The sequence below is a fragment of the Neovison vison genome, chromosome 11, assembly GCF_020171115.1.
Source record: "Neovison vison isolate M4711 chromosome 11, ASM_NN_V1, whole genome shotgun sequence".
NCBI classification, from domain to species: domain Eukaryota; kingdom Metazoa; phylum Chordata; class Mammalia; order Carnivora; family Mustelidae; genus Neogale; species Neogale vison.
In genome coordinates this window covers 18,175,575-18,187,593 of record NC_058101.1, presented here as the reverse complement: position 1 = coordinate 18,187,593, position 12,019 = coordinate 18,175,575, and the positions used below count along the sequence as shown (strand labels likewise).

At 34.7% G+C, this 12,019-nt stretch overlaps 1 protein-coding gene across 14 annotated transcripts in view; it reads left to right on the top strand.

Annotated features, from left to right (window-relative positions):
* ADGRL3 (adhesion G protein-coupled receptor L3) overlaps window positions 1–12,019 on the top strand; it is a 793,594-nt gene that overhangs the window by 722,995 nt on the left and 58,580 nt on the right. For all 14 annotated transcript variants that reach the window (XM_044268179.1, XM_044268169.1, XM_044268166.1 and 11 more), the window contains 2 exons: window positions 2,551–2,617; window positions 4,352–4,443. In XM_044268179.1, the coding sequence (XP_044124114.1) occupies window positions 2,551–2,617; window positions 4,352–4,443 (159 nt within the window). The remainder of the gene's footprint in view (window positions 1–2,550; window positions 2,618–4,351; window positions 4,444–12,019) is intronic.

Sequence of the window (12,019 nt, the reverse complement as noted above, 5' to 3'; positions counted from 1 at the left end):
ATGAACATAATGTTCATATTTCAAACTTGAATTTTCTAATTTGTTTCTACTTATTGACGGTACCACACTTCCATTTTCCATGACCACATTTTTAAAACAACTGACCAAAAAGAAGATAAGTCCTTAAACTAATAGCTAATAGTTTAAGTATGGATTTCTTCAAGTATGGATTTTTTCAAATAGGATTATTAGGTGTATCTTGAATAAAGAAAAATTATCTATGTAAAAAATGTGAACTAGTCATCAGTTACTTTTTGGAGTACAAATACTATATTTCTATTGAAATTAGTTTACATGTACTTACCTTAGTAGAAGAAAGTCAGATTTTGTTGTTTTAAAATTGTTTTCTTTGGTATATGGTTATTTTTGTTTTGCCTAGGAATACAGGTTTTAACTTAAAAAAAAACAACTAAGTTATGGGAAAGTAAAAAGAAAAACATAATAAACATCACTGCCTCTATCGCTCAGATGTTAGGCTGTTGTCATTTTAGCATGTTGCTTTCAGTAATTATTAAAATGAAACATATGGATAAGCCCTTTGGTCCACTTATTGTCCTACTCTCATGTGAGAAGCAAACACTAACATGAGTTTGATTTTTTTCCCCTTTCAATTAAAAAAATTACATATGTATATCTGTTAAAAATATGAGTATTACTTTAAATATACAGCTTGAACAGCTGTGAATCCTGACCCCCATTCCATCCACCATCTGCGTTTAACTTTTGATGCCCCCCAAAACTTGACTACTAATAGCTTACAATTGATCAGACAGAAGCCTCACCAATAACATCAGTAGTCGATTAGCATATATTTTGTATATTATATGTAATATGTACCATGTCCTTACAATACAGTAAGCTAGAGAAGACACAATATTATTAGGGAAACCTGGGGCACCTAAGTGGCTCAGCCTGTTAAGCATTTGCCTTTGGCTTGGGTAGTAATCCCAGGGTCTTGAGATGGAGCCCTGCTTCTCCCTCTTCCCCTGCCCACCCCCTCGTGCTCTCTCTTTCTCTCGGCTTTCTCTCTCAAATAAGAAAATCAATTCTTTCTTTTTCTTTTAAGATTTTATTTATTCGACAGAGAGAGAGAAGCGAGAGAGGGAACAGAGCTGGAGGAGTGGGAGAGGGAGAAGCAGACTTCCCACTGAGCAGGGAGCCTGATGCGGGGCTCGATTCCAAGACCCTGGGATCATGACCTGAGTGGAAATCAAGAGTCCTATGCTTAACTGACTGAGCCACCCAGGTGCCCTAAATCTTAAAAAAAAAAAAAAAGGAAAGAAAGAGAGAAAGAAAAGACAATCCTAATGAAGAGAAAATACACTTACAGTACTGGACTGTATTTATTGGGAAAAAAATCCACATACAAGTGGACCCGTACCATTCAAACCCATGTGGTTTAAAGGTCAACTATGTGTTCAAAGGTATATGGCATAGCTTTTTCATGTTATTTTTTCGCTAAAATTCGTTACCATGGTCTACTCATTGACACATAAAGATCCACCTCTTCCCTTTTAACTGTTTTACAATATTTCATTATATGAGGAGAAAACACTTTATTGACCCGTTCCTCTACTGATGGACATTGATAAGTGCCTTTCTTCGTGGTTTCTCTAGTATTCCATTAATCCTGAGGTTTGAATAACATTTTCATAATAATCAAGCAGTAGCACTTAGCAAACCACTCTTGAATATTGTCCACTGGAGATGTTTTCTTTTTCTTTTTCTTTTTTTTTTAATTATCCCTCAAATCTAGCAAAATGGCAAATAATTCAAGATATGATTTTTAACATCAAATGTAATTTGTTCAAAATTTACATTAATCTTTCTCATAACTAGTCACTTTCATTTTGTCTTCTTGTCATCCTGAAGAATGAAAATGTAATTTCCCAGAGGCTTTAAGAATTGGGGGAGTATTCAATGTAACTGAAATTAAGTGATTAATAATTTACTTTTGGGTCATGAATCAACTTCGCGGGATGCTTAGGACCATTTGCAACCCCGGGAGCACTGGCAGTAACAATGCACTTTTTAAAGACAAGAGCTCTCCAAGGTTGGCTGCCCAACCTAATTAAACCTCACTCTTCTGATACCAAATTTATTTCTTCTTTGGACTGAATTTTCTCAGATCTTCTTGACAGGAAAATGTCACTTTGCCTGACAACTGATAGACAGGTTATGTAGCACCATAATTGGAGAGAAAAGGATAGCTTAAAGCTACTCGATTTAATGGCTATGTGTATGGCTTTTTCTCTCTTTCTTTTCCTTTTTTTTTTCCTAAGGTTTCTATGACAGACACAAAAGGCCTTAGCAAATAGGCCTAGTGCCATTTTTCCCCTGCTTCCTCCCAGGGTAATTATCTTACTCCATCAATAGTGCTGTCAGAAATTGGGCACATAATTCAGCATTTAAATGAACAAGCAATGTAATATTTCCTGTCTCCCAGTGGAATGCTTTGCAGTTCACATTCTTCTCTGTCACTCGCTCACTCTTGATGTATGTCCCACAGCCAGTCCTTGAATGCCTCCTCTCCCTTGTGTTTCATTGCAGATGTTGGCTCCGACTTGACACCTACTTCATTTGGAGCTTTATAGGACCTGCGACCTTGATAATAATGGTAAGAACTCCTCATTAACTATGTGTTTCCCAGGTCAAGAACTAAAACTTCCACGATGCTTGCTTGCACTGACTATGCTTGATTTACATAGATTATTTTGGGGGAAATCATCTACTTATCTGACCTTCTATAACTCAAGCAGTTAGACACTCAGTATAGTCTACTTTTATATTATAAAATACTTAATCAAAAACGTTGGAGAGGAAAAGAGCCTGACCTCACATAAGCTACTTGGTTTTGTGGGCTTTTGAACAGGAATGACTTTAAGTTTCACGACAATGTATTTCCTTTCTTTTTCATTTGGATAATTTGAGTTATGAATGGAATTGGAAATTGGAAATGCAGTCCTATACCTTACTATTCCTTCCAGTTTTGTTTTTTATAAACATCTCAAAAACTTTAAAATCCAAAAGAATGTCACTTGAGAATGGCAAAAATGGTTAGGCAAGCATTCTGGAATCATACTTTCTTCTGAATTTTTAGATGCATAATGTCTCGATTTCACATATGAATTCCTTATCCTAATTCAGATTCTATGTTTAGTATTATTATTTATGTACTCGTGATTTTACAATACAAAATTGTTCTCCATTTTCTTAATTAAATGGCTTCTTGATTTTGAATAAAATATAGATTTACAGTTCACTATCTGAAATCCCTTGAAGCAGGTATATTTTTTAGAATTCAGAAAGTTTTCAGACTTTAGGAAAGTAACATGGTACATGTACTGCATATTGTACAGTATTCCCTGTAGAAAATAAGCAGTTGCCCAAAATCAAACACATCTACCAATACTCACAGTAGGGACTAGGCAGGACTCTGAAACCAAACACAGTAATAATTCAACAGAAAAAAAAATAATTGGAAAAGTAGGAGCAAGCAGAATAAAGACAGAAGAGTCTTATGTCAGTACAAATCAGGTTTTCCCATCAAACAGGGTTAGTTAAGGGTTAGGCTTTTTGGCCCCTCAATGAATTTTTTAAAACTTTCACTTTTCACACTTTTGGAATTAGATAAAGGATTGTAGAACTTTATTATTGAGGAGGGCTTATAATTGGATTTTCCTAGTCTCCACCAGTCATAAATTTTGGAACGTATAAACAAACCAGGTCACAAGTGCAATTGAATATGCGGTTTTCTATACAGTTTACACATACGTGATATATGGAATTCACACTGGACCTTTTTGTTTTAAGTCCTGTGCCCTCTCTGCTTCCAGTGACAAGACAGTATCACTGAAGGTTTCCTGGATTTTAATCCTAGTTTGTTGTAGCATTAGAATTAACCACTATTTTATAATCCTTTTGATCTAACTATTCAAAACCATATTGATTTAATATTTATGATTTGTAACATAGCATTTCAATACATATCCCTGAACAAAAAATTGGGGGCCATGTTCAGATAGTAGAGATAGTAACACACCTGTATATATTTTTTTAAACACACACTTGGCTTTGAGTTGCTTTACGATTTCCACAGCATCATTCCAACTGCTGCTGATTTTGTATTTGTATGTATTTTGGCATAATAGTGCTTTGTAACTCATTGGTATCCCAATTCCCTACAGTGCTTTTTGCCTTCACTAAAATACCAGGCAATCATCTATGATCAAGTTCCTTTTTAAGTATAGTGAGAGCTAATTTCCCAGAACAACTCATCTGTATGGAGAATAGACTTCCTTTTTTTCTTATATTCTGGTTATGCTACATGATCGTACTTTTTACATTCCAGCTTAATGTCATCTTCCTTGGGATTGCTCTTTATAAAATGTTCCATCATACCGCCATTCTGAAACCGGAATCGGGCTGCCTTGATAATATCAAGTAAGTGATTTTTCTTTTTGTTTCCTTTAGCCAGCCTAACTTTGGTGCTCTAAATCATCCTGACTTTTAATTCTACTGAAATCTTGTGACAAAATGAAGAGGATCAATGTGTTGTGTTTGCTGAATAAGATCATTTATTGACTGTTGAGATGACTTGATCTGCCTGAAAATCAGTATAATGAAGCTGTGTCTTCAAAAAACTTTTTTCCCCAAACTCTGATGTGCAACCTGATAAGTTTTTAATATGTACACTTCACGTATTTTGTCCTGAAAGCAAATACATGGTTTCTGTCTCTGGGCAGACTGTTGTTTCTTGGAGCAATAACCATATCTGTTCCCAACGCTCCTTCCCCCTCCACACCAGGAGCTTTGTGAAGAGAGACAGGTAGTGGCACCTGCAAGTACTAAAAGGGAGATTTTCCACCACAGGAGAGGAACCCCGAGATTATTGATCTAGGCATTTGTAGAGAAGCTCGTATCCACCTGCCCTCCTCTCCTTCTGAGAGAGGAAGAAAAAACACAAATCCCTTTTGAAAAATCGTATGGTATATATATATATATATATATATATATATGGCTACAGGCTTTAGCCCCCTTTGAAATGTTAACGTTTCCCTCCTGGGAGGTAAACCACTCCAAAAGTCTCTCACTATCTATTCAGCCATCTTTCAATTTCCAAGGTTTGTCCTTTAACCCAAATTCTGTTTTTCTTGCTCAGAAAGCCCTGGCCATGCACAGATATGAAAATATTCACATTCCTTTCCACACTAGTGGCACTTTTGTATATACACAAAAAGAAGCTAATTTACATTTTCTGAAAAGAAAAATAGTTCCTCAGTATAACCAAAGATGTTATCGTGTTCCTTCAGAGGCTGTGACATTTGAGAAAGATAGTCCTGTGGAGATGTACATTAGTCATTAATATATTACATATTAAATTGTAATTTGTATATAATTTGCCTATGCTATATAGTAATTTGGTTAAATGTTTTTATTTAAATGAATGTACTTTCAGAAGTTTCATGAGGTCACCTGTGACTTTTGAACATTCTTCCTGAACTACGTCAGATAACAGCTATGTCACCCATTTTCCATCTTCCTACATTTAGCTCCTGACAGAGGTCCTTGCCAATAGTAGGCCCTTAATGAATGTTTATAAAATAAAGCAATACAATTAAAGACTTTAGTGACAAAAGTGTCCTGAAACGAAGTAGTTAATTTTGTTGAAGGAATCATCTGTCTAACTTAATTGAAAAGGATAGCTTTTCAATTAGAACTTAGAAAAAATAATGTCATGGAGCAAACTAAGAATTACCTACTATGAGTAGTAGTAGACTTCTATAGTTCTCAATGTTACTCAGTTGAGGTGATAGTCCTTATTTTGTTGAATTATGTATAATTAGACTGCCCTTCTAGTATTAGTTACTTGGACTATCTTTTCCTGATGAAACTGAATTTGGATAAATAAATAAATAGGCATATAAAATATATTTTGCCTGAAAGTTATCATACTTTTACTCCCTTTTGATGTAAATTACATCTTTATACCTATTGTTTTATAGTATAAAGCAAAATGCTAGTAATACTTTATTGCCATTTATGCTGTTTTTAAAGTACTATCGGAAGTAAACACTTTGATATTTAATAACAGCTTTTATAATGTTAAAAATCAGGGGAAAAAGTTCTTGTACTAGTACAGTCACCCATCTTGAAAGATCAGTTCGTTCTGTATTTATTCATATATATTTCTTTAAGTGGTATGGTTCGAATTTTTATTGTTATTGTTTAAAAAAACAAACACATAAGAAGCAATAGTTACGTGTAATGACATTGATGGCATTAAGCTTTACATTACAAAATAAAGTAAAGCCTTTGAGAATATCTTGATTTAAATTTTGTCCAAACTGCTTTATAGTTTATATAGCTTTTGGCAAGTTTATTTAAACTTGCTTAGCCTTTCTGTCCCCTTTAAAATAGGTACAGTAATGGGGCACCTGGCTGGCTCAGTCAGTAAAATGTGACTCTTGACCTCAGAGTTGTGAGTTCAGGCCCCACACTGGGCACAGAGCTTACTTAAAAATAAATAAAGGTGTTAAGTGTTCTTAAAAAATAGCAATGAAATAAAATGAGTATAATAATGAAATACCCAACCATCAAATAAGTAAAGGAATATATACAGCCTTTGATGATTTTTTTTTTAAGAGAAATTAAGTAGTTGTTGGAAAGGGTGGTTTTGAAATGAAAGAAACATGAATACGGACATGCTGGTGAGGAAGAACCAGTGATAGAGAGATTAGAAGCACAGGAAAGGAAATGGTTGTTGTAACTGTGAACTCAGGACTTGTAGGGTGGAGATCGTGGAGATCCAGAACTGTGGTCAACCATTCCACTCTATTAAATTACATGAAGGAGACTTTTCTACCAAGGTAAGAGAAGCTCGGTAGGAGGACTCTTTTCCACTGAGACTGGGTGAAATAAATAGTAAGTGTGATGTAGATTATGTTGGAGGAACCAGGGCAGGGCAGTAAATTGAGGAATTTCTGTCTGCTATCCTCTGTGAAGTAGGAAAGGTGGTCATCTGCAGGATATAGGGACATGTTGAAGAGTGAAAATAAGAAAGAAATCTCAAGGAAATATTCCTTAAAACTTCCTAGAAGCTGAAGGACATTTCATTTTATGGAAAACATATTAACTATTTAGGAAGTACTTGTAAAGAAATCAGCAGGGCTTAATTGGTGAGGAAAGAAGAATTTAAGAAAGATAATAATGATTTTGAATATTAGGGAAAACACACAAAATCCGGCATCCTTTTTATCTAAAAAAATAAGGATCTTTTTATATGTATTTTTAAATGTTACGGGTGGTGTGAGAGTATTTATTTGAAGACACAAGCATCATTTATCTGGAAAATCTTTTTTTAGTACATGGGAAAGGGCATAAAAGTTAATGTTTTCCTGTTTTTGTTTTTTCCATTTTTGTAAAATGCTGAATAAAATGGGCCACCTTGTTCAGTTCATTGAGGAAAAAGCCCAGCATGCAAGGACTTTTGGAAGTCAATGTCTTTCTAAAACAATTCATTCTCTCATTTATCAAATATTTACTGCCTCTGTTATACAGGTTCTTTCACACAAAGATCTCTCCTTTATCTAGAATGTGTTTCCTTCTCCCCATATTCATTGCCACCATTTTTTTAAGCCACCATCAACTTCTGCAGAAACACTACAGTGGTCTTGTAACCTCTTTCCTCATTATTGATTCTTGCCCCTACCTCCATCAGCCAGCGTGAGCTCTTAAACCACGTAAATCCCATCCTGCAACTCCCTTGGGTAAAATTCTTCAGTGGCTTCCTGCTGTTCTCACACACAAGTTCAGACCTTCTACCCCACCCTACTAACCCTTCCAGGCCTAGTTGCTGTTTCTTTCCTTGGCCTCTTGTCCAGTCATTTCCCCTCTGGCCATTCTAGATGGGCTCACTTGCTTCAGTATTTTTCTTTCCTGTTTCTCTACTGACTTTGTTTTCCCAAACACTGTGCCTGGCTGGCTCCCAATTTACTCTAATCAATTTAATTATTATTTTAAAGATAATTTAATTATGTTTTAATTCAAAATTTGCTTCATGATCATTAAAATAAACACTGTGTGTGTGTGTGTGTGTGTGTGTGTGTGTGTGTGTGTGTTTAGAACTTTCATTTTTCTGGCTCATTACTATATTAATGATATACTCCAGAACAAATAATAATAGAGTGAATTAGTATAGGTAACATGATTACCAAGGAAATGAGGTATGCCATTCTCAGATTCCCAAAAACGTAATTAAATTTTAAAAGTACAATTCTGTTTGCTCTTTCCTTACTTGTCTTTGTCTCTTTTTCATCAAAATACGTAATTTTATGTGGAAAAAAAAGTAATTCCATTCATTTAAATTTTCTGGTTGAGTTTCTGACGAGTTGAAATTAGAGCTTACAGTCATCATTACAAAAATCGAAACTAATTTTGAATATATACATATATGGATTAATAGGAATAAAGCAGTTATTGAATCAACTTATATTATTGCTGAGGTATTATGACTTGCAAAACTTTAATTCTTGAGGTGCATTGAGAGCACTCTTGACTTACTTTCTCCATAAAAGTGTACTACTGCTTGCACAGTTATCAACTATTTCTTCTATTACTGGTTTAATAGCATCACAGGTACTTAAAAGAGTGAAAAATAATGGTATAGGCTTTTAGGGCTAAGAAAGAAAATTGATGCCTATATGGAGAGGCAGGGAGTCTGCTTAGGCTTCCCTTCCCTGTGTCTCTCCTTTAGCTCCTTTCCCATGCACAGAATTCTGCATCTGAACTTCCGATTTTGGTTTAGACATGTTTTCTGATTTCTGGCCTCTCCATTTAACTCGGTTTGGCACGAGGATGGGATGGCAAATGTATTGTCAGGTGGTTTAGAGAAAGAGTTTCACTTTGCTTCATTCTGTTCAGTGCTCTAATTGCTAAGAGAAGGCGTAGCAGTAGAGAGGAGTGATGATTTCCGTTCCAAACACTTGGGCTTGAATTTCTGTTCAGCTAATAATTGTTACATTACCTTGTAAGTTTCATCATGGCTCTCAGTCTGTCTCCACAGAATTGGGGATAATTGTATCTACTTTGTAGAGTTTTGAGATAATTAAATATATGTGCAATATTTACATCACAAAATTTGTGCCCATAGAGGATGATTTGATTATTTTGAGCTACTATGTGAAAATACACTGCTGCCTTTAGTTCTTTGTGCTTCCCATGGTGAAATTTGCTCAATCTCATATCAAAATTCCATTAGAATTTGACTGGCTTTGTTTACCATGGGGTGTTGTTAAGAATATATATATGTATATTTTTAAGTATAATATATATATATATATATATTTAAGCCAAGCTTATACTGTTATGAAAGAATTGGCTCTAGGAGGAAAATGCTCATTTAATTAATAAGTAACAAATTCTGTAGTTAGTTCTGAAGAAAAGAAAAAGAAGTCTGCTTAGTGAGTTTGGACACCTGCCATACATAAAGAAATCTAAAAAAGTTTAGGGATGAATAGAAAAATGCTGTACTTTACCAATATCCACAATAACTTACTCTGTTCTTAAAGGTAACTTTTACTTTGAGAACTATGTTTCTAGATATTGGTAGAAACAAATAAGTCAAAATTACGATCAGTTTGATGTTACCTTATTACATTATTACTAGTATTACATTATTTATGGATTAAAGGTGGTAAGGTTCTGAAGATTGAAAGCAGAAGACCAAATTGAAATAAACTTGGAAAAATACAGCAATATCACAAGAATATTTTAACCTTTAATTTTTGTCCTTTATATTAGTATATTAAGATGGATATATATCTGTATGTGTAGCTCAGGAGAAAGGGCACAAGCAGGAGAGAACCTCCTTTTCAAATGGTATCGTCTTTACACTGCAGTCAGAGCTGTATCCTAACAAGAGTTTGAACCTTTATGAGAATAGTTAATCTAGTTCTGAGTTGTACATAGTAAAAATATTGATCCACTTCAAAGTTTCTGGATGAGTTTTTAGGAAAATATACTTTCTCATTTTTCTCAAAATATTAGCTGGCACTATAAAAATTTTGAAATATTGATTTAAGTTTTTTTAAATAGAAGGTCAATATAGTATAATAGTCCATGCAGACTTAAAAAAGAATAGCTTATATCTCCAAGCAATTGATTTCACTCATAGTTTACCTTTCACCACCAAAACTACTAAGTTCAAATTTAAATTTTACACATGTCTAATTATATTAAATATTTAGTGTTGTTGTATTTAAAAACTGTCACCTCTCTTGTAAAAAGAATACTGGGTCAACATATTATACTGAAGATGTGTTTTACTAAATCTTTCTTTATCAGATAAACTTCTTAATGCTCATCTATACCAGAAACACTCTAGCCATAGAAAGAGTAGAGCTAGTAACTGAAATAAAATAAAATAATGTTCGAGAAAAAAAATTTTTTTTAAGATTTTATTTATTTATTTGACAGAGAGATAGAGAGAGACCACAAGTAGGCAGAGCAGCAGGCAGAGAGAGAGGGGAAGCAGGCTCCCAGCTGAGCAGAGAGCCGGATGCGGGGCTCGATCCCAGGACCCTGAGATCATGACCTGAGCCGAAGGCAGAGGCTTAACCCACTGAGCCACCCAGGTGTCCCATGTTGAAGAAATTTTTGAAAGGAATGTCATCTGTCTGTTATTTCATTTTTCCGTCTTCCTCTGTTTCCTTGGTCTATAGTTAAAGATCACTGGAAATGTATAGTGACATTATCATAAATCATCCAGGTGTATTTGAAGACTAAACAATGCTGTTTGTAGTTCTGTGTGATGCTATAAGATCACTAGATTTGCTTCAGACAATTTAAGGAAGCAGGTAGTAGGTAGTTCCTTACTGATTGACTTAATTTTAACAGTAAAAGCATTTAACAGTTACTTATTTGGAAAATTAATCTCAGCCACGGATTCACAACGATGTGTATTCTGCAAATGTTGTTGCCAGTCTCATTGTATCATGCATTTTAGGCTATACTCTGAAGTTTTCTGAAATGTAAAATGTTGGCCCTTTTTTTTCAAAGGTCTTTCATTAAAATGCATTTAAATCCCCGTATGATTTTCCAGGAGCCGGGAGTTTTATGCATCACTGTATTCGGCATAGTTTATACACTGGGAGCTGACATTTGAGAAAAACAGTTTGAAGCATGACTGTTATAGGCGCACTGGAACTGTTCTGCATTATACCTTGAGATTAAATAATAGTTTCACTTTTCCCTGATATAATTAGTTTTATCTCAAATTTGGGAGAGTCCATTGCAGTATAGTCTTAAGGATGAGAAAGCCTTGAAAGACTATCTAAGGGAAAAATAATTCTTCTTGATAATAAAAACATAAAAATTAACAGCTCCTTTGTTTTTTATGTATGACTCGGACTCACATTTCCTTTATATCCAATGTGTAATGTGCAGTCAGACTTTGAGAAAACTTGGTAAGTGGGATTTATTTTTTTATGAAACCAACATTTCTGAAGTCACTAGACTCATTCTTCCCTAAAAATGCTGAAGTGCAGGTTTTCAAGAGTGGTAGAAATCTGAGAATAATTATAAGTAAATAATATTTATGTTCCATATTATTCACATATTTGAGTTTTAATATATGAACTTTGATTTGACCAATATGGGGGCCTAAATCAAGACACAAGAGACCAAAAATCCAGAGGTATGTGGTTCCAGAGTTGGTTCAGTAGCTCCATGATATCCCAAAGACTTAAGTTCCATTTGTGCCTTTACAAACAGCTGCCCCTTGGCCACTCCTTGAACCTAGGAGTGTGGCACTAGCTGTAATCACAGGAAAGTCAATTAAAGGTAGATTATAGTTTAAATCCATGATGCTGGGTAAAATAAAAAGATCGAGAGAAAAACATACAACAAGAAGACTAGTGGCTGTAACCCCCGGTTGCTTGAACTTTCAGACGTATTGGAAATACAGAACCTACAAAATAGATTTAGAAAGAGCAGACAGTGAGATAGGAAGAAGGCTAGA